The sequence below is a fragment of the Pagrus major genome, chromosome 11, assembly GCF_040436345.1.
Source record: "Pagrus major chromosome 11, Pma_NU_1.0".
Lineage (NCBI taxonomy): Eukaryota > Metazoa > Chordata > Actinopteri > Spariformes > Sparidae > Pagrus > Pagrus major.
In genome coordinates, this window is record NC_133225.1 from 16,424,753 (window position 1) to 16,448,048 (window position 23,296).

General features: G+C 41.0%; 1 protein-coding gene across 1 annotated transcript; it reads right to left on the reverse strand.

The window, feature by feature from the left end:
- Positions 1-798: 798 nt before the first annotated feature.
- On the reverse strand, positions 799-21,932 carry tnfaip8l1 (tumor necrosis factor, alpha-induced protein 8-like 1). The gene is made up of 3 exons (XM_073477087.1): positions 21,601-21,932; positions 5,907-6,186; positions 799-3,357 (listed from the first exon to the last, which is right to left on the reverse strand). Exons 2-3 carry the CDS (start codon positions 6,176-6,178, stop codon positions 3,069-3,071), a joined length of 561 nt encoding a protein of 186 aa, XP_073333188.1. The 5' UTR covers positions 6,179-6,186; positions 21,601-21,932; the 3' UTR covers positions 799-3,068.
- Between the last annotated feature and the right edge of the window lie 1,364 nt (positions 21,933-23,296).

The window sequence follows — 23,296 nt, forward strand, 5'->3', positions numbered from 1 at the left end:
TGCAGTAGCTTTTCAAGTGTGCTGCGGGGAGGATATGCAGACGTGCTACAGGCCACATTATCATTCCAAAGTCTGAGAAGCAGCAAAGTCAATGACGGATTAAACTCAAACTGAATTCACTCTGAGAGCTGATACATTTTAAATTAAACTGCAGCCCAGCTGAACGTTTAAAGGGGGGAATATTTAATATTTACAATGTTAATAAGGTAATAAAACAAACTCAGAAATATTTATCTTTTCCACAACTGAATAAACAAGCTGTTCTCAGAGGAAAATAAGGTCCCCAGAACAGTTTGAAGCTAGAAAGGTGGCAGGGTCCGCCGCATATAAACAAAGTAAAACAGTGTGAAATTGTGTTGTCCTTTAAGGTCAGTTTGTTTATTCAGTCTTGAAAACAAAGAGTTTGATTATTTAGTTTGTTTAGGCATAAAAAAAATTAATCAGTGAAGATCTTCTGATTTAAATGTCTTCCTCTAGACTACATGATGCACATTTAAGTTTCTAAAAACAGAAGTCTTTCCGTCTTACTCATTTCCTGTCCTACCCTTGACCGTGGCGTGGGCCTGCAGGAAGTGGAAAAGAATGACCCAAAACTTTTGTTTGTCAGTAAAAGATGGGTTTGTGTTTGCTTTCATGGCTTCCCAACAATGCTGGGAGCAGGAGGAAGGGATTTGGCTGACGAAATCCAGGTCAGACATAGGCAGATTACTCCCCTGATCTGGTCGGAAAATTCCACCATCCAACATATTAATGGGAAGAAGCTCTGCGCTCGAGTGAAAGAAAAAGACAGGAAATGTATTCTTTTAAAAAAGTAAATTGTATTATATTTGTTGCGTCTAGATACAATACAGAGACACAAAAACAATCATATGTACATGAGTGAAAATAAAAACAGTTCACAAAAAAGTAAAAATGATGCTTAATTTAAAAGGCCTATAGTAAAACAAGTGGGGCTGCTGCAGAGGTTCCTGCTGTTTTTTTACTTAGTGTGTCATGGATTTTAAACCGAGGGAGATTTAAACTAACCCTGAGATGTGGAGGGATTGGAGAAAATGGCATCCAAACACAATTAAAGCCAACTGTTTTGGGGACTTAGGAAGAAGGATTTACTTCAAAGCCTTCCAAAACGATGTAGTCAGATTCAAACGTGAATAAACTCAGGGAAGTCATCTAAGAATGGGAGTAAAAAGGACCCACAACAGCCACCACCCTTTGTCTTCATTATCACCATTAGCAGGGTTATAATTATCAAGTGCATACTGTTTATTGAAATGTTCCCACAGGGGAAAAAAGTAAAATAAAATAAAATAAAATAAAATAAAATAAAATAAAAGGACTGCATTATGAATAACACCAGTCTTCCTTTCTTTGGCAGAGCTGCTGTGGATGAAGTTAAAAGTTTCAGCAATCCTATCTGGAAAAGCACAGCGCTTATTACACGGCTCAATTTCCAATTCTCTCACAGGTACGCACACAAACACACGCACACACACACACACACTCAGCACACAGAATACAAAATGAGGCCGTGGCACAAAACAATCTCCCAGACAGGCTCAGTGATACAAAAACACACAGACAAAAAGGAAAGACGGGATTATGTGAGGTTGGAGGGATAGTAGTGACTATTCATATGCGTCTTTAAAAGAAAGAAACACAATATCTTTCACCCCATTAAAGGACTTGTATCGCACAAACAGAGATGGTTATCTCCGTCAGATTACATGAAGCTGCTCTGTGGTGAAATGGAGTAGCTGCTCAACACAGGAAGGCTACAGGCCCATTATAACCACCCCAGAGCGGGGAGCTGTAATTGCAGAGGGAGAGTACAATCAGGTGCTGTGTTTGTCTCTGGTCTAATCTGTAAACCCTGCCTGGTCCTCTTTCATAGACACGATGCTGCAGTTTTCCGTCCAGCCTTTTCATTTGAGCGCGCGTGGGGAGTTCTTTTTAGTTCACATCTGTCAGAATTCAAACCAGAATTGAGTGTTTTTGGGATAGACCTGAGGCGACGCTGGTAAATCTGAAACACAGCTGACCCCGGGCTCCTACATCTATTATGCCGAGTGTTTGCGTTTTATTCCCCTCTGACAAAATGCCACGGAAACCTTTTGCACCCGGTGCCACGTTCCTGCTCAGATTATGACATACATAGAAAAAAAACAAAAGTTTTCACTGAGCAGATGAGTGTATACAACCGGCGAGACATTCGACTCAACAATGCACAGCGCAATCAAATTCCTTCATGTTTATGGTCCCCCTATGACCCAAATACTTCATCTTTGTTGTGGTGGCTATAAACCAGATCATTAAAGCAAAACTGGGTTTATAGGTGCCTCCTAAACAAAGGCCCGACCTCTCTACAAAGTGGACTCAGTGCGTGAGGGTGTAAAATGCAGGCTAAGCAGGATTATTCAACTGCTGTGCTTCACATGGTTTCATGACTGCAGGAATGTACAGTACAGCGCTTGTTCAAGATAGAGTGCAATACTACATTTAGAGGAAAAAATGGACTAACAAAAACAACAACAACAACAAAAAAATCACTTCTTTATGTCCTTAGGTATTTGGAGAAGACCGAAACTCACTCTCTTTCCTCTCCCGGTGCTCCCGAAAACATTCTCGTCCATTAAAAGCACCTTACAGAGATATAACTGAAGGCCTGTGCCTGGGTTCATGCCTTTTTGATTAAGTAAGACAGCATAGTGCCCTTGGAATGAAGATAAAAATGTTTTTTTGTTTTTTTTTTCAAGGCACAGTTGTCAAGGCTCCTATTCCTGAATATACTGATAAGAGCATGAAGTTTTACATTCGTTTTACAAAAAGGAGAAACATCTGCTGGGTTTGTTTACTCTGGAATAACAAAAAGTCAGACTGGAAAAGAAAAAACAGACTTTGGACTTACTAGCTAAAAGAGTTTCAGTGTTGCAGTAATGAAAGGCACACACAAACACAAAGTGACAAATGAAAAATGAAAAATAAAAAAATGTTCATGATTGTCACCTTTAAATAAAAAGAAATGGATGGAACACAAGGGGTGACTGGAGGGATGACGAGGCCAGCAGAGGTCAGAGGTTCCCCTCGTCGAGCATCTTGTTGACCCCGTTACAGATCCTCTGCAGGTGAGCGCGGTAAACCTCCGAGGGCCCGTAGAGAGCCGCCAGGAAGTCGCAGTCGGAGAAGTGATTGAAGACGTGGTTGACTCGCGAGTGGCTCTTGGCTGTCAGGTGGCGTCTGATGGCCTGGTGCAGCAGTTCACGGCAATCATTCAAAATGGCGCTCATGACGCGGCGGTCAAAGGTGAACTCGATCTGGTGGAAACTGACCGCCGTCATGGCCAGAGTGTGGACTTTCTTCCTGTGAGACGAGGAGGGAGAGGAGAGGCTGTCAGTTTCTAATTCTGACTGGAGCAGCAGAGGGAAGTAAAAATAGAAACTGCTGTCTTGTGATTTTCTTTAGAAAAGTTTCACAACCCCCCCTCGCCACCACCCCCTCACCCCCATATCAGTTATAGTATTGTCCTTCACAGCGATGCATCTCCATGCTAATATAATCACCATTCTCCATACTGTGCACTTATGTCAGCTTCACATGCCTCCAAGCTGAGTTTCACCATTTTAGTGGAAAATATATAAACTGATGTAAAAAGTCAATTTCCTTAATTTGCTTCCATCAGCACACAAAAATACACTTGAACTGCAGTTCTCCTCACATGGCGCTCTCAACCATGACCAGCTTAGAGTCGTTTCTCAGGGCTGGTCACCTTCTTATACACAATATAACAACATTTAAATATATGGTGGGATGTGACAAGAGCACTTGCTTTAAACATGTAGGGAAATACACTTATGTGCTCTCTTTCTGAGTATTCATTGAGAATGTTGTTTGATTGAAGATTGATTGATTCCATAATGTCTTTTTGTAAAATATAGAGAAAGAGCCAGAGGGTAATTAGCCGAACTAAAGATAAGGACCGGATGAAACAGCTAGCGGTCTTTATTTTAATTAGAGCCTGACTGATAGTCGATCAGACAATTCTGGTACCAATATTAGGAAGTAACAAATTTGATATATTGGCTGATTTACAGATTTTTGCACTGATCCCTCAAATGTGGTTATCAAACACTTGTGATAAAGAAATGCAACAAAAGGAGAATATTTTACAGTTTAACAAGAAACCTTGCTGTCTAAAATGGCATCAGTGTACTGAAACATTAATCTTTAATGATCATAAATTATCCCAAGCATTTTTTGCATTATGATCTCTTTGTCATGTGTATTTGTAGTGAAGCATTCTCAGAAGTCTGAGTAATACAGCACAGTAGCTTCATTTTCTATGATAAAAACATAAACCGGTGGGCGGAACAGAGAACATCGACTCACACATCCCACCCAAACATGCAGTCGATATGATCTTTAAAAAAGAGCCTTTTCATATCGGCACATATCAGGCAAAAGCTTTGCCAATACTGATCATCTGTGATAGGCCAACATCAGCCAATAATAACAGCTAATCAACATATCGGTAGGGCTTTAGTTAAAAGTTCCTAAATATGCCAACCAACACCTCTAAACATGACCACCAGTGACAAACAATGTCGGCAGAATGGGAAGAACAGGAAAATCCTCCTGTCCTCCTGCAGCCATTTTGCCAATAGACTATATTAAATGTCTTCCTCTGCTTTGACTTTTTACGCCAAAATTTGGGTGATATGCAGGTTTTTCCTGAGAAGAAGAAGAATCTTTATTTGTGTCACATATTATAAAGTGTACAACGTGGTGAAACTGGTGCTCTACATTCAACCCATCCTGAGGGAGCAGTAGGCAGCTACAGTGCCCAGGGACCAGCTGCAGTTCTTAGCTAGTGCCTTGCTCAAGGGCACTGACTGGAGAATAAACCTAAGGTACATGTTTTGATGGTGGGGGAAATCAGCTTACCCAGAGGGAATCCTTGCAAACACGGGGAAAACATGCAAATTCCTGCCCCTAAGACAGGTAAACCCACAAATGACTCTTTTCCCACCACCAGTAGACAAGTTTGCCTGTCTACTGTCTTTTTTTTTCCTGGTTAGTCACATTCAACATCCTAATGCGCCAGAAAACAGGGACCAGAAGAAAGCAGCACTCAATGCTGACTGAAGGATGTTTGAGAGCTGCTTGAACGGAGTAGGATGGAAAACCATTAACGCGCCAACGTCCAGAACTTCAACGCGCATCATGGCATCGCGCCAGAGAAGGGGTGAAAATTAGCTTGTCCATCTGGCTGTCATGTTTGCATCACAGCTGATCAGAGCTGGAGCCGATAAATACCCCTGACTACTGCAGGGTCATCTGACCTGAGAATGAATGCTGATTGAACCCTTTCGCATTGAAAACGGTGTGTTTACGAGGATTTTTTGGCCAGTGTAAAAAGGATATGAGATATAATTATAGTTTTATCAATATAGCATATAATGGTGGTTTAACAGGAAGTCGTGTGCTGTAACTATTTATTGGATAATAGCTGGTGCAGTAATTTCCCAAAGTCTTGTCTTTGAACAGAGGTTAACAGAAGACTGGCGAAGAAACTGCACAGACGTGCTCAGCATTTAATAAACCCTTATCCGTCAAGAAAAAGCTCCAGCAAAAACTTCCTCTAAAGCCTCAAATCATAATTTTTACTGTTTCCTTAAAGATTAAACAAGCGAGATAAGCTAAAGTGTTGGTTGGTGTATTTTTTAACTCTGGACAGAGTCAATGCTAGCAGTTGCGTCCAGTCTTTATGCTAAGCTAAATTAATCCCCTCCCGGCGTTTGTACTAACACACACATGTGAGAGTGTGGTATCGATCTTCTCATCAAACTCTCAGAAAGAAAGCCAACAAGCGTGTTTCCCAAATCGTTGAATTATTTTTTACAGATGTCTACCTGAAGTTCTCCACCAGGATCAGCTCCTCGCTGTTGAACTGGTTGTTCCTGTAGAGCACCCCCAGCTTCACCACCATCTTGATCAAGTTCTTGATGATCTTCTGGGACTCTTTGCGGTTGCGGGTGTACTCCTTGGTGACGCGGTACAGCTCGTCCAGCACTTCGCTGCTGGTGTCGTCGATGAAGAGGTTGGCCACGCTCTTGGTGGCCATCTTGCTCATCAGTTTCTTCTGCGCCTGCAGGGCTAAGTTTTTGGTGCTGAAGGAGTCCATGGTCAAGTCTGGAACAAGAGGCAGAAAGAGGGAAACTTTGGTTAAATAATTGGACGTATTTTCAATTAAAGACACATTTTTATTTACAGCTGATAAGAAACTAGAAATTAACAGAGAGGAACCGTTTCCTAGATAGCAGCTCAGACTTTCTCATCTTGAGAGCAGAAGAGGCCAAATATAGCACGCTGACAGCCTGCAATGTGTGAGGTTATTGCAAATAACATCTACACTAATACTGTTTAAACTGCAGGGCCAAGAACTGTCCCCTTTATCAGATAATGAGCCGTGGCAGCTGTCAAATTAGTCCCAGCAACCCTCTGGCTCAGAGCCTACGAGGTAGTTAGAGAAGAATGTGTCATTACGCTCGCAAGACTAAAGTCAGTTACAGCACGACCACGCAGAGCAGACAATGTAATCTGGACGTCTCATCTGCTCAGTGCATTGGGAGAACAAGGTGTGCATGTGTGTGAGAGAGAGAGCGGGAGACAGACATAGCCGACTCATTCAACACATGCGTGTTACTTGATTTATGTATGATGCCGTTTCTGGGTGTGTGTCTGTGTGCCGAAGCAGGGTGACTCAGTGAAAGGCTGCACCCACGATGGAGGCGCATAAATAGTGGGGAGGTCACGGGGGCCTCCGTCTTCCACACACCCCTCCATCTCTCCTATCAAATGAGGCCGGTCCAGAGCACACCACATAATTTCAGAAGCAGCATCTCAATGTATTCTGTGGGTCACTTGTTCAGGTTTGTACATTCTGTCTCAGAAAAAAATAAAATGAATCAATTTTCCTGTAGCGTCCCTCTCCGACCTTCACAGATTTCCAAGGATAACCTGAGAGTACACAAGAGTAAACAGGCAACAGAAAGATAATATGAAGAATTGACCTTGAATAACAGTGCAGGGAGGGTGAATAAGGGTGAAGAGGAGGATGAAACTGAACTTGAAATTTAATTTTGATATGACATGGCCACCAGTTTCAAAATTCTTACACTTATGCTGAAAGAACTGAAAAGTAATTACTTTAATCTCAAATCAGACTCATTAAAATAACTCCTTAAACTTAATTTTGGGGATCTTGTAATAGGGCTGCAACTACTGACTTATTTTTATTCATATTAATCAGAAAATGTCCAAAAATGTCTGTTACAATTTCTCAGAGACCAAGCTGACATCAAATTGCTAATTTTGTACAACAAAGAGTTTAAAACCAAAAGATAGTGTTTTTGAAGGATAGCAAAAAAAGAAGCAAATGCTCCCATTTCAGGGTGCTGGAACCAGATCATTTTGGGCATTGTTGCTTGATAATTGACTTAGACAATTAACTGATTATTAAAACGGTTTCAATGCTTTTGCACACCTTAAGATCAACAGGTGCATAGGAGAAGGCCGAAGGCCGACAAAATCAGGAAATAGACTCCCGCACACTGTCCACTTCACTTGCAATTAAGTTTAATGACAACAACATTTCGGTACTTATACCTTCATCGGGTTATCTCGGTAGATAACCTTCGGTACTTATACCTTCATTGGGTTATCTTGGTAGATAACCTTCGGTACTTATACCTTCATCGGGTTATCTCGGTAGATAACCTTCGGTACTTATACCTTCATCGGGTTATCTCGGTAGATAACATGATGAAGGTCTAAGTAGCATAACGTTGTTGTCATTAAACTTAATTGCAAGTAAAATGGACAGTGTGCGGAAACCTTTTCCCACTTTACTATGTAAAAAGTGGTAACATTAACTGCCCATTCCACTTTAAAAATTTAGATGAAAATTTGTAATGATTTATTGGTGGTGATAGGTACCTGTAGAGCAGGGCTTTTGGTACCAGCGCATGTTTGTCACACATTGTGTCAAAATCTGTCAAGAGCTGACAGCTGGAAGCAAATGAGTGATCCAATTAATGTGCATCTCGTTTTAATTTAAAGGGAAACTATTACACTTTTTTTGGTTTCTTCCTTTTCTTCAGTGTGTTATAGAGGTTCTTGTGCATGTAAAAGGTCTTGAAAGTTAAAAAGCCCGAAGTCCACACCAACGGGAGCTCCTCTCTCCCACAGAAAACACTGCTCCTGAAATGTCATGTCAGTAGTCCCACCTTTAATTCAGTGACTTTGTGACATCACACTACATCACCATGTCACACATTTGCATAATTTATGCATATATCACGGTAGAAGTGAAGCTAACTGGAAGCGGAAAACACGACATAGCCGACCAGAGACACAGTGAACAGTGTTGGCTCAGGCGTGTGTGAGCTGACCAATCAGAGCAGACTGGGTATTTGAGAGGAACAGGAGCTAAAACAGAGTGTTTCAGACAGAGAGGGAATACACTGCTGCAGTACTGGACAGTATGAGAAGACTGATGCGTTCTCTGGATGCATTAAAGCATGTAAACCTATTCTAGTAGCAACCTAAAATAAAACTATGAACCTGAAAATGAGCATAATATATGTCCTTTAAAAAAATGAGACAATTGAGACAAAGTTCTTCTAAGGCTAATCTAATGGACACTTGACAAGTTTGGCTTCTTTTGTCAAATGATCATAAGAAAACATTTATGCAGCTTATGATTGTGCTCGCCCTGATGAAGGCCTTGAAGGGAAATTCCTGTATTTTTAACCCATTGTTGCAGGATGACTACAGTGGAAACATGAGTCAGAGCTGACGAGAGGAGTTTGGAGTTTATTTAGAGGAACTGCCAGCAAGAATTTATTTACAAAATCATGGCTGATTGTGACGATCTAGATGTGGCAACTGTAACAACTCATTGTTTGAGAGTTCAGAGCAAGACTTCTCCTCAAACAAGACTTCTGGTTACACAACGGATCTTATTAAAAAGTTCTGTCTTTGTCTGAACTGTTTTTGTAATGTTGTCAGATGCTTAGAATCACAACAAAAACAAGCACTTTTAGACGATGTTGATTAAGGTTCTCAGTCATCCAGGTGCAGGTCTAAGTGCTGTGTCGTAGGCAACTGGACGCATTTCAGTTTCTTGAAGATGTTTCACCTCTCATCCAAGAGGCTTCTTCAGTTCTGAAGTGAAGTTCAGAACTAAAGAACTGTAGTGAAGTTCAGAACTAAAGAACTCAGAACTCAGTTCTGAAGTGAAGTTCAGAACTAAAGAAGCCTCTTGGATGAGAGTTGAAACATCTTCAAGAAACTGAAACAGGTCCAGTTGCCTACAATACAGCACTAAGAACTTTTAGAGGATGTAACTTTTCACAGTCGGAGTTGCCCCAAAGGATTACATTGCAGCCACTGCAGCCATGGCTGAGGTGATCTACTGCACCAGTTAATAAATTTTGCTATATTTAAAGCATTTACACACCAAAACATGTTAATATAGGGTGCAGGTTTTAGCCATAGAGCAATAGAGATGTTAAAGGCTTTTTAATTCATTACCCTCGAGTGTCTCAGACACAAAATGACAGATTGTTTTCTTAATCAATTAACCTACTGATTATTTTCTCAATGAATCAATAACTCTTTTTGTCCCAAGAATGTCCACTTCCATTTATTAGAGGCCAAGGTAACATCTACAAATGCCTTATTTTGTGCAAACAACAGTCCAAAACACTGGGAAATTCAGGTTACCAGGCTGTAAAAGCTTAAATGATTAACAAAATAGTTAAATTTCCGGTTGAATGACCCATCAGTTAAGGAGTTTATCTTTTCAGCTCCACAGTCATGCTATCTTTTTTTCCTTCAAAGTCGATTCAGTATCAGTACAAAAACCAGTATTGGTAATGGTGGTTACACTACCTAGCCCCATCGTATTGCATCTTAGCAATCTAAGAAAAAACAAATAGGGAAAACACTTCTTCACCTCAGGGAAAAAAAAAAATAAATAAACAGGCTCAGCAGTCGGATCTTATTTCCTTCAAGACACTGACATGCGAAATATAGCCTGATACTGTAGGTGACTGTCACAGTGAAAATCAAATAATTATATTTGAGCAGTGTCCCATTCACATCACAAAAGGGGTTTAATCTTCATGTAATATCCCTCCACATGAAAGTAACCCCGGAGCTAAACTGTAAATCTGTCTTGAGTGGCAAATTGCCTCTCCACGTGCTGGAGAACAATAAAAACCCAAAGCAGGAGAGATTCTATTAGTGCGGCAGACAAAATGAACGGTGACATCTCCCTGCTGGGTGACTTGTGATTTTTACTGTTGTTGTTACTAGAAGGCAGTGCATCTGCTCCTACAGTGTGTGACTTTCATTCCTCTCCCTCTCTCTCTCTCCCTCTGCAATGCCTCTCCAAGAATATCAATAAGACTCCTTGGAGAGAGTGTCAGCAGCATGCTTCCCAGGGAGGAGACACATCGGGAGAGCGTGAGCAAAGACAAGAGGCATAGAGATGGAGCGAGAGCGAGAGAGAGGGCGGGGGTGTGTTATATATCAATCCGGAAAACATCGGGGAAGTGTAGGTGTTGAATGAGAGGTCATTTATACACCGTCTCATGCTGAATATAGTTTTTGCAGGTGCTGGATGTTTAATCAGGCCTCTCGCCGTGCTGATCAAGGATCATTGACAGATCCCCATCGACCGCTTCGCCATGACTGTAACTCTAAACTTCCCGAGGTGCACTTGTTACAGAAAATCCTGCCGTGATGCAATGTGTGTGAAATGGATAACAAGGAGAAAGACACTAATGATCGCACTGAAAAGAAAAAAGAATAGGTGATCTTTATTTCTTTTTAAGTGGCGACTGAAAACAATCACTTAGTCCTGCTGTCACCCTCTAAAACACCTGGGTCAGCTTTAAGAGGAAAATCGCTTATCGCAACACTTAAGAGTAAGTCTTCATTCACCACTCTCAATTCTTCTCTGCACCCTCGCTGATGGACGTATGAGTGTTTAGAGAAGTGCGAATGGATAATGGGCACATTAAGAAATGCAACCCCTCTCTCAGATCGGAGGGTGATTTCATAGCGCTCATTAAATTCCACTCTCGTCAGGGACCAAAGCCATCATCGGCTGTCAGCTCTGCATAGCCTGTCGATGAACAACAGACAGCAGGAGGAGGAGGAGGGAGTAGAAAGAGAGAGGGAGGAGTGTTTGTCTTCCATACCCATGAATACAAACATTTTAACGTGGTGGCACTTAGGATTGTCTGTTTGAGGCTTTGCTCAAAGCTGTCGAGTGACATAACAGACCCCTCGGCGCTCTTATCATAAGGATGGAAGGAGATCCTCACTTCCCCGCCTCTGTTTTCCCAAGGCGAGAAAACTAAAGGCTTCATGAAAAAAGGTCCTCGAGGGACAGGTGCTGAGAGTGATGAAAAGGGTTTTTGATCAAGGAATCTTCTTTCCTTTTGGGTGACTTTGCAGCATGAGAGTGGTTAGTGCCAAATCTAAATGGCCTGTGAAGTCCAATGCCCAGGGACTGCCTGGCCAACCCTGACACAGCGTCTCCGTAGCATTTACAGAGGCAAAATTTTAACGGATTTAAGGCAGCAAAGACTGCAGAGCGTTGCTTCACAAATATACAAGCCACAGCCATCAGTGCACAAAGACATCACACAAAGAAACATCTGCACACATGTATACATCCACATTAGTGATAGGCCCCCGTTTGCAGAGCAGCTGAAAATGAAAAACAAAGACAGATTGCGGCAGCCAGCAGCTCCTCAGCATAATTACGGCAGTTAGACAAGCTACAAAATCATCAACTCGCTTAGAACAAGCCAGCATACATTCACTCAAAAAGACATGAGGGTAAAAGCTGAGCAAACATGACTCATGGAAATGAAATCTGACCCTACACAGCGCTGGATGGATGTCTTGTGACAGTGAGGGAGCCTGGTTAGTGCAGTGACATTGACACCCTCCTGCAGGTGTAGACAGCCCTGTCAGCCCTGCCTGACTGAGGCAAAAAGAGGCTGTGATGATGAAGAAATAGCCAAACTGTCCCCTCTAGTCCCAGGAGGACTCTCTATATAGAGCTCTATAGGCCCTTTATTATCTGGGTTTAATTCGCTTTGCCTCTTTGAGTTTCAGGGCAGGTAAAGCTGTCTGTATCTGGGACACTTGGGGACACTTTTTCCAATTCATTTGGGGAAATGGGAATACGTGGGATGACAACGCCCACTGGCTGTCGTTTTCATTTAGCGTTTTCACAATGTGGCTGTTGTGGAGACCTTTGAGACTATTGCAGTAAATGAGTGCTGTAAAAGATGACTTACATCTTGTTGCTATGAGTTTGCAGCACCTTCTAACTTATTTGAGCATCTATAAGTTGACTGTATCATATTGAAAACAACTTCTGATTATTATTACTCATATTGATAGTCGGGCTGCATTTAGGGCATTTAGCAGACACTTTTGTCCAAAGCGACTTACAGTAATTCATACATACATTCATACACTGATGGCGGTGGCTGCCATGCAAAGTGCCGACCAGCACATCAGGAGCAGTTTGGGGTTCAGTATCTTGCCCAAGGACACTTTGACATGCAGACCAGGGGAATCGAACCAGCGACCTTCCGATAACAAGCTCTACCCCCGAGCCACAGCCATAGATCTAAGATGTTGAAAATGTTAAACATCAGCGTGGTAGCATTGTCATTGTTAGTGTGTTAGTACGTGGACATTAGCAGTTAGCTCAGAGTAGAGTTGCCTCGGTGTTTAAGTTTTAACACCGACCAATAAGCTTGTGACATCCCCAGTACACCGGGCTTTTTACAAGAAAAGGCACTCACTATCTGTACAGCGCTGTCTTAATTTACCGCTAATGCAAACTGAACATTTCCCATAGCTTCAGCTTCACATTATTAGCATTTAACTGGTGACACACGAGTTGACTTTTTAAGTAGGCTAGTCACAGGAAATGCTACGTGTTCAGCGAGTTTAGGATCGCTATTGTCCACCAAAAAATGTGTCTACTGAACAAAACAACATTTTCACCAACTCCTTTTCCCCCATTAACGTTATCAGGTTCTCTGTTAGCAATGGGTTTAAATCTGAAATATTGCCAAGCAGGCACTTTTGCTTTTGCTTTAAAAAGAAATACTCTGACATCATCTTGTCAGTCAACTCTCCTTACTCTGGTCACGTTACAAATTAAATGTTAATCCTGCTTCTCTGTGCTGCTACTGGCCCCGCCGCTGCATGAAGAAGATGTCTGCAGCAGTTCGTAATCGTAGTGTCCCTCGTCTAAGTTAGTTCTGATTTTTAAAAAGCAAAAGGGTGGGGGCGGTAGGCAAGTAATATAATCGGTATATACCTGAACACCATGCAATACCAGGAACACCAACTACCACGCCAAGCCTACTGTATACCACATAGAAATTCCACACATGCTACTTCACATCTCTTCCTTTCAGCTGCTCATATTTAGAATAAATCCAATATGGTACGAGCATGGCATTACTTTTCCTAAAGGGGGTCACTGAGCAGGATCCAGGATGCAGCCCTTTTCATCGACTGTACTCACTTGTCAGTCAAACCAAAGCTGAGGTGTGACATGTGAGGAAGAGCCAGAAATTGGATACACCTGTGGCATTCTTTCCACCCACTCTAACCCACACCATCATGCCTCACAGTAAAGAAGAGGCCTCAGCACTCAAAATATCCACCCTCTAGTACTTACTGCCAATCTAGACAGCTTGGTGGATACTGATAACAGCCAGCATAAAGAGAAAACCAATAAAGAATGTGTTTCTACAGTGCTTGGCTACCACAAGTTGCTAAAAAGGCTTTGGCAGAGATTGTAGAACTTTCCATGACAGTTCATCTTACAAGTGATTGGTTGAAGGCAGCAGAAAATGTCACGACTTTCATATTCTTCAGGGATCAGTAGTCACACGGATCGGGGCACTGTGACCCTGACAGAGATGACTCCATCAGCAGAGAAAAATCTTCACTGCCATAAGATGGAGCCGATTACTGAGAACGGCTCCGCATTTGTGGAGATTTACAGCTCTCTACCTTTCTGAACGGACATAAATCATCGCTGAACCACGCAGCACACAGCACAAACAACCCTCTAATCTGCTCTCAACATAATGTGTGTCCATAATTATCCCTGATGTTTGACAGTAACCTTTTTTCCTGCTGTGTACTCAACATATTAGGTCAACATTCAGAGGCCTAATTAATATTTTCCAGGTGGATGACGTACACGATGATTCCTCCTTGATTTTAATCCTTCACATTTTCAAAAGCATAAACCTTGATCACTCAGACCTCCAAGACACACACCATGTAACTGAGAAGTCCCCAGTTTGAGTCCGGCCGGTGACCTTTACCATATGTCCTTCCCACAGTACCCCTCCCCATCTCCTCTCCCCTGCTGTTTCCTGCTGCTGTCGACTGTTCAATTAATGCAAAATACCACAAATATTTAAAAGCTTATAACTAACAAATACTATGAGTCGTTTAAACGGGTCCATTAAGAGTTATAGCTGATAAATATTCTATTATTGATTAATCTATGGATTATTTTCAATTATTCACTTAATTGTTTGGTCTATAAACTGTCTTAAAATAGTGAAAAATGTTCATGAAAATCTCCTGAGGCCTCAGATGACCAGAGCCTAACAATAATGGTTGCCACGCTGCAGTGAGCAACCATTTTGACGAAGAAAAACAAATATAAATTAATACTTTGTTGTATTAGTGATATTTAAAAGATTTATGGTGATTTAGATTGATCTACTGGCAGATATGGAATAAAATATTCATAATTATGTTTTCCTTAGTGTATTATCACCTGAAACTTAGAATCGTTGTGTTTTCTTCACCTTAGAATGAGCCTTTTATATCTACAGAGGGCGCACGTCCTCTTCCACGGAGTCCGCCATATTGCACCACCACGTTTCTACAGTAGCCCAGAACAGACAAAATAGCTTTAAAGAGCATTTTTGCATTTCTGCATTTTTAGCGGCCACTGTAGGGGAGGGTGAAATGAGGTGAACCTCACTACTAGATGCCACAAAGTCATACACACTGGACCTTTAAATGTTGCTGTAACAGTCAGAACTGGAACCAGAAACGCTGCTGTTTCAGTTGCTAAGTCACTAACAATTCAGATTCAAATTCTGTAAGTATCAGATAAAAGACAAACTGAGGCAGGGAAGTATAGTATGGTATGGTCTTAAAATAATCTTGCGATATATTCAGGCCATATCGAGATATACGATATAGACCACGATATTTTGAAATAATCTCAAAAGCACTTCATAAATGTTGCAAAATGGGCAACAAAATCCGATATAACAGTATTTTTGATCAAACAGGCGCTACTTCGATATCGATATTACAACAATATGGTAGGGATGACTATTGGTACTTTCACAAAACATTAACACAATGAGATTTCTGATCAATGATCATCAGTAATGTGGATATAATGACTAAGTGGGTAAAGACTTGTATTAGAGTATTAGAACAAGGAGAACAGTCTGGTAAATTCAGAAAATGACATCACTTTACTGTAATGCAGCCTTTATAACCACAACTACAAAGAATATTGTTCAGTTACTGCAATCTAGCTTTTAAACATTCTTATAGTGTATGTCTGTTTAATAATGAAAATGTGACATATAACTGCATAGTATCTTAATTACTCAGAATGTAAGGTGACTTAAAATGTCAATCATCTTTTCAGTTTCTGCAACCAAAAGCTGATGCCTGGTTGACAGCCTGGTAACCACTTTTAAAAGTTGAGCCCTGATGACATATTCAAATTGCTTTTTACGTCTGACTAAAAGTGCGAAAGTCTAAAGACATTCAGTGCAGTCTCATAGAAACCTAAGAAAACAGGCAAATATTCACATATTTTAATTTAGAAACTGAATTTTGGGCACGTTTGCTTTAAAAAATGGAAACATTTTTGAGCCTAGTATCAGTGGTGTTATTGTATTGGGTTGCCTTATAATCTACCACTTGTGGGCGGACATAAAACATACACAATACAGCAAACAATAACTTACAGAGTTGAATCAACACCTCTCTTGACACGGTGCCAACGACAACTACACATGATAAGCTTCATAAAGGCAGTATTTATTGCCTGGCTGTCGAAATGGATTGGATGATGCTGTACTGTGTGTACACACCCTCAGCGTATTGTATTTGCTTTGCTGCCCGTTGGTAGAACTCCCATGAGTAAAAGAGAAATAAAAAACAGGACCACAACCCCATCAGTTCCAACACCAATTTGAAAAAAGCCTCACAACAATGCACAGTTTGCAGAAAAACAAGAAAACTGCGGACCCCTGGGAGAAAGTTTGAAAGAAGCTTCTTGATCATGACCGAAAGCTTTACGGATATCATTAGAATGAATTGTTATCAGGAAATCTTGAATCAGAAAACTTCTTCCTCCACAGATTCTCCCCAGCTGTATGATATAATCCGTCTCCACTTTGAGAAACAATAGACAATCCTGCTTGTTATATAAGGTACATCCGTGCTTTGTGCTCGGAGAGGACAAGTAACCACTCAAATGAGCTGTGCTGCTGGAGCCACTCCACTGTTAGGGAATCAACGGCAGGATTTCAGGACAAGTGAACGCTGCAATTTCATCTTTCATCAACTTTTGTAGTGTTTGTCTCGCTTCTCTTGAGATGTTGCATAAGAGAGGAGGTGCTGACTGCTAATAAGAGAGGAGAACGACGTGTGTGTTAACAATTGTATATGGCAGGCGTGTACTTCTGTGTGATGGCCTCTTTGTATACACACTCATCTGGTCCAGTGGCTCTGACGTGAGAGCCATAATTGCATCCGAGACAGATGTACCACATGTATGTGAACATGCTTTGGGGAAAAGTAGATTTGTATAGTGGTTATGTGCTGTTGCTTTCTCATCTTCCCACACATCATCATCTGTGAAGACTTGAGCAGACCTGCTGAGAAAAGGAGGCAATCAGCGCCTTTCGTTCAGACACCAATGCCCCAGCCTACCCTTCTTTAACGGTTTTCTCAGATCTGCCAGAGCCCACTGAACAATTAATATTTAACACATCGGCATATAATGGATCGAGGATTAATAATTCAGCCTGCCGATTTGGACTAAAATAGACCCGGGGCTAAGAGGAGTCTGCTACGGCTCAACAGGTTGGGCCAGAGATGTGGGGCAGGGATAAAGGGCGGAGTACCAGCACATACAGGAAGAAGGCTGTGAGCTGATGGCGTCCATGTAGGAACATCAGTCAGCGTTACGCATATATAAATAAGGCTGGGAATACAGTAGCTGCTCTGCCTGAGGCCGGACCAACACAACACTCACTGACAACATTTGTTCTGTTATTAAAATTCATTAGTGGGGTGGGTACTTGCTTCATGGTTACAGCTGAGCTGATTTGCAACAACACATCTGTGAAGAATAAAGAATGAAAAGTCCACTCTCAGATGACTTCACTTTGACTGCCACGTCAGAGTTTTAATTACACATTATTTAAAACATAATTAGCATCTTAACAGGGCTGCAGGTAGAATGCAAGACATAATCAAGGTGCTAACTGGTGCTTGAGCTATGACTGATGTCTGGGCCTATGACATTTTAATTAAGGCCACCATAAGAGCAGGACACATTATGACTAATTTTCTTCACTCCGAGCCCAGAGAGCATAATTTGTTAACCTGGTATGTCAATGGAGTGGCAAATACCAGTGTGTTCGGCTGCAGGAACAGCAGGGATGGAGATCAGTGAAAAACAGAGGGGGACCAATATGAGAGGACATGACTGTGACTAATAGATGACTCAAGTGGGATCTCAAATGAGTCCAGTCTATTGGCAGACAACACCAGCCCTCACTCGCTGCGCTTCAAACAATGCCGTGATATTTTGCAGGTCATGTGGCTCTGCTCTTTCAGACAAGGCCACATGCTCCCAGTGTTTCGGGTTTCCAGGGAAACCGGAGGCCACCTGCGTGCTGGGCTGAACTTTGCAGCCTAGTAAAAGCAGGTCAAACACCTCTCTTGTCTTGTCTGTGAGTTACCATGGATTCTTCTCAGCAAGACTCAACGGTGTCTCCAGCAATACTGCTGCAATTTCAAGCTCTGCCCTTAATAACACTGCATGGGTGATGTCTGGCAACGTGACTACATTGTCCTGCTCTGAAGGGGGAGGAGGGGATCCGCACGGATACAGTTACACTGAAATATACATAGAAGAGGCTCAGCAGCATCTGCTTAATCCTGCTGGGCAATTACTGTATATTATTATTTCTTGTCTTTGTTAATCCCATTGTGCTGGAACAATAATAAAGTTGTTTTGAAGCACAAAGCTGTGATTAATCATGAAAAGCAAATACTCATTAAAACCAGTCATGGATGAAATCTAAAATTAATGGAATTTAATTGTATTTCTATTGTACTGTATTTTAATTGCACCATATTTTCATGCTGTCCAAGTCAATGGACACCAATTTGACTATCTTAGCGCTGTAATTTACAATTATCTTCATGATTGATTATCACATTAGTCAACCAAATATTATTTTATATAGAAAACTTCCATCAAATTTCCCTAATGCTTAACATGGAGCCTTTGGATTGTTTGTGTTATCCAACTAGCAGTCGGACAATTTATCTTTTCAGCAATACATGGTATGGCTTTCTCTTGTGACTGGCGCCAAATATCAATATTTTTATTAAAACGTGGAGGCACTCTTAACAGATCCCCCTGACAGTCTGACTTACAGGTCACTACTTCATGAGTCCTTGTGGTCTTAACTTCTGTTAACTTAATTTTCACAGACTGGAAGGGATTTAAGAGCCATAGCTGGCACACATGGACAAGCTGCAGTCGGCGTGTGTGATAAAGAGGAACTAAGCTTAAACCCACTGATCTTCAATTTACAGTGAAGATATTGCTTCTTTCGATGGGTCACATGCCAAAAAGGTTTGAGACCAATGGCTAAAATGTCAGAAAATAGTACAAAAAATGCCTCACAAATTCCAAGAAGCAAAGGAGACACCTTCAAATTTTTGATTATCTAGTAAACTAGAGATCGACAGTTACTGATAACGATATTAGGGAGTGAAAATGGAAACTGAAATCAATATTTTGGCCGATATACACTTTTTTTTTTTTAAATGGTCACTCAAATGTGGTTGTCAAACACTTATGAAGAAGATATGTAGCGGAGGCGGGATATTGTACAGTTTAACAATTAACGTTATTGTCTAAAACTCTACTGGGAATTTAATAATTATAAATTGTCCCAAGCATCATTTTCTGCATTGTAATCTCTTAAAAAAATAAAGTTTCATATCGGCACATCCACGCAGATACCTCTATCTGTGATAGGCCAATACTGGTCAACAATATCGGCGAACCAATATATCGGTCGGGCTCTATAGTAAATAGTCCAAAACTGAAAGATATGCAACATACAAGAAGCTGAAACTAGGAATTGCCTGGAAATTGGCATTTTTGCTGGAAATATTACTAAACAATTAATCAAACTTCAAAATAGCTCTTGATTAATTTTCTCAACTAAAAGACCTATCAACTAACCAGTTGTAGTTGTATACAGAATATACATATATATAGAAATACAGTCCTACAATTACTGTGTGATAGTTAGTTTGGCCCTACCTCAGCTCGACGGTCGTCACCTACGGCTACCCACAACAAAAACTCAAAGCAAGCCTCAGCAACTAAAACAGAGTAGGTCCAAAACGGCAAATCATCTCACCAGTGTAACTAATGCAAGTAGAGAGGCAACTCCAAGTTCTGATCCAAGGCCATAATTCATTTGACATGTCTGTAGACGCTGTGCATGATAATGTGAGCAGCTACCTGCCAGAGCCTCGGCTGCACAGTGAAGCTATTCATCCACACTCCAGCCTTGTTCTGGGGAGAAGCTTTACAATGTAAACACAGGAATGTGTTACAAAACATATCAGTGTTTGCAAAACATATGTCCTCACCCTTTTCAGTTTCGCATACGCAGTGGATTATTCTGGAACTACAAGGAGGTTTATTAAGTGCTTAAAGCAGCAAGGATAAAAGCATTTTCTTAATCCCCTTTTTCTTATTCCTCTGCATTTCCTCAGTTATTTTGTGAGACGGTACAAAGAGTTGACTCACCATAAAAGTCAAACTTAAGGTTTTTGTAAAAATATTGTCTCAATTGGCCACATATTACATATTCTCTGCACAGTGCCCTACATATTGTTTCATCTTTAATCCAAGAGCTACAAAACATAGACAATAAATATAAATATTATAACTCGGCAACAATGATTCAAAGCCTTATAAAAGTCTAAATTTGTTTTCAGATTAAATCTGGATGATATTGGTGCGAGTGGACATGACTTCTGACAAGTTATCCAGTTTTCCAAACTTGGGTTTCACATGACACAAAGTAGTTAGCCATCCTGTAGGGCTGCAAGATACGGTCAAAAAATATATTGCGATTATTTTGACAGATATTGCGATCGCGATATCATTCACGATAAGTGGGAATTATCAATTTTGCATCGAAATTTGGTGATTCTCCCTGATAAAATCATGATGATGCGACATTTGTTGGGGTTCATTACATCTAAAGAACAAGATTTATAGGCCAGAGCATCTGTGTAGCATAAAATACTTCATTATAATACTGTTTTGTCAAGTCTGATTAAATTTTGATTAGACCCCAGCCGATATACAGATCAGCTGATATCATATCTGCGCGTATTTGCTGTCTGATGTGTCGATATGATTTCTTTTGTAAAATATCCTGTTTTTCATAGCATTTGTGTTTGACAACCACATTTGAGGGATCACTGCAAAAAAAAATGTGATTATGTATATAGTCTGTGAATACGCGACAATCAGCTGATATATCAATATCAACAATTTTTCTGCTCCCAAATATCGGTCGGGCTCCAATCTGGGTTCTGTGCTGCTTTACCTTTCTGCCAAGTTTTTCAGTACTTACCAACAACTAATAAACTTGATTACTGCTCTTCATCACAATACGGATGACGGCTTCTTTCTCTCCAAATCTGCTATGAAATTAGTTCCTGATTTTATCTAATAACATGCATGATAATTGATAAACAGCATTCTGGCTCTATTTGTGGCGTAGCTAACAAAACTGTCAGCCCATCAATCAGTTTCACGACTGCAGTAATCTCCCATTACTCTCCACATCAGCCCTGCGTGTCTCCATAAATTGGAGCTATTTTTGCTGCTAGCTTAATTAGACAAATGCTACATCAGTGATATGCGTGAAATGACTGACCGTAACTTCCGCTAACGCTACTTACAGACCACAGCCTGTCAGAGGAACAGTGACACAGCTAACTGAACACTAAAGCCGTCTTTGTGGGTCTGACTGGACATTTCATCGGCCTAATAACTCAGCGTTGGGACCGCAGGCCTCTGATAGTAGATGCGTGTCTGCTGTTTGCTGATGAGATGTTTCGTTACGAACTGCTCGACCGTCAAGATCGCGCACTCACCTTCCCTTCACCTCAGCGGGACACAGGAGCAGCTCAGCCGACAAGATGACGAGTTAATCTGGACAAAATCTTCAAGTCTTCATCCTGGCAGCGCAGGGGGAAAACTTTCTTCACAGCATGTTTTTGTTTGTTCGCCTGTTTTGTAAAAAAAAAAAAAAAAAAGAACAACAACAACAACAAAACAAAAACTCCCTCTTGCAGCTGCCTTTTTTTGTTCTCTCGCCGTGTATCGGGCACAGATGTGTAAATTATTGAAAGAGTGTTTTCTTCCCTCGGCTGCTGTGGGATCGGTTACAAGAGTTGGTTGCAACTCGATTCCTCCTCCTACTCGTAAAAAAAAAAAAAGTTTCAAACTTGAGTGGGGACCTGGAAATCAACAGATTGATGTTGGCTCGGGCCAATGGAGGAGCCACAGGGGGAGTGGGCCAGCCCAATCAGCCTCACAGAAAGGAGCATTCACAGCCAGCACACTCCCTGCCCCCCCTGTACGGTTTCCAGTAATTATCCTTGTCCAGCTCCCAGTCCCAAGGCTGAGAAGTTCCCAGAGGAAACGGTGCGAAGGGAACAATGAACAGGAACTGTGTGGAGCAGCTTTTCTGTCATGGACTCACTGATATACAGCCTTGTTAACTTTACACATTCATTTATTACACCAGCTGCATCACAATCTCCAATATTCTTACAGACATTTTCATGACTTACACCTTCTTAGTTGCCTGACATTGAATTAGTGATGAGAGGGGGGGATTTTTTCACCGGATGTTTTTGGGATACAGGAAGTGTTTCCTCATCCGTGTAATGAGGAGACAGGAACTCCTCAGGTCAAAATAGACTTCATGCACGCTGAGGTAATGTTACAGTAGACTATTCATGTCATCTCTACGACCTGCAGCCACTCATTGCCCTTTAGGTAATACCACAGTGTTATTAAGTACTTGTGATATTGACTCATAACTATCAATATTGATGTCTTGTACTGTAAGTCACAACAAAACACAAGACACCTGCAGTGGTGACATTGATCTGGCGCTCCCTCTAGCGGTATAATGTGGTTAATGTGGGAAATACACAAAACAGACAATGTCTTGTTGACGATGTGCAAAAAGTACGAGACAGAGTAAACAGTGATCACTTAAAAGAGGATAAGGTGAAATACAATTCAATAAGATAAAGTAGGGGGGATTTATACAATGTATATAAGGATTACACTAATATCTTGTTCACTAGGCACAGAAATTAAAAATACAAAGTGGAGCAAAAACATCAAAGATCCAAATTAAGGCCCATAATGCAAAACAAAAAAGAAAAATAGAAATGGCCACACCATTTTTTCGGGGATGAGAAAACAGTCATTAATGAAGGGGCTTGGAATTTCTCAGTTTACTACAATGAATATGATATTTAAGTAAAATTATATGAACCATGTCAGATACAGATGAGTTCAAATTATCCAAATAAAAAAGAATGTGAGAGGTCTAAAAAGATGGAACATCATTAACCTTTAGTGATAACCATTTTCTTTTTTTATGTGTCCAGAATCTCAGGGACACAGGGCATAAGAAAAACATCTGTTCCAAGGTTTCTTCAGTTTCATTACAGAGACTGTTTTTAAGAAACTCAGCCACTGGATAAATCTTGTGAATTATTCTAAAATGATTTTTTTAATATAGCCTTTGGGGAAATAGGCCATTTCATA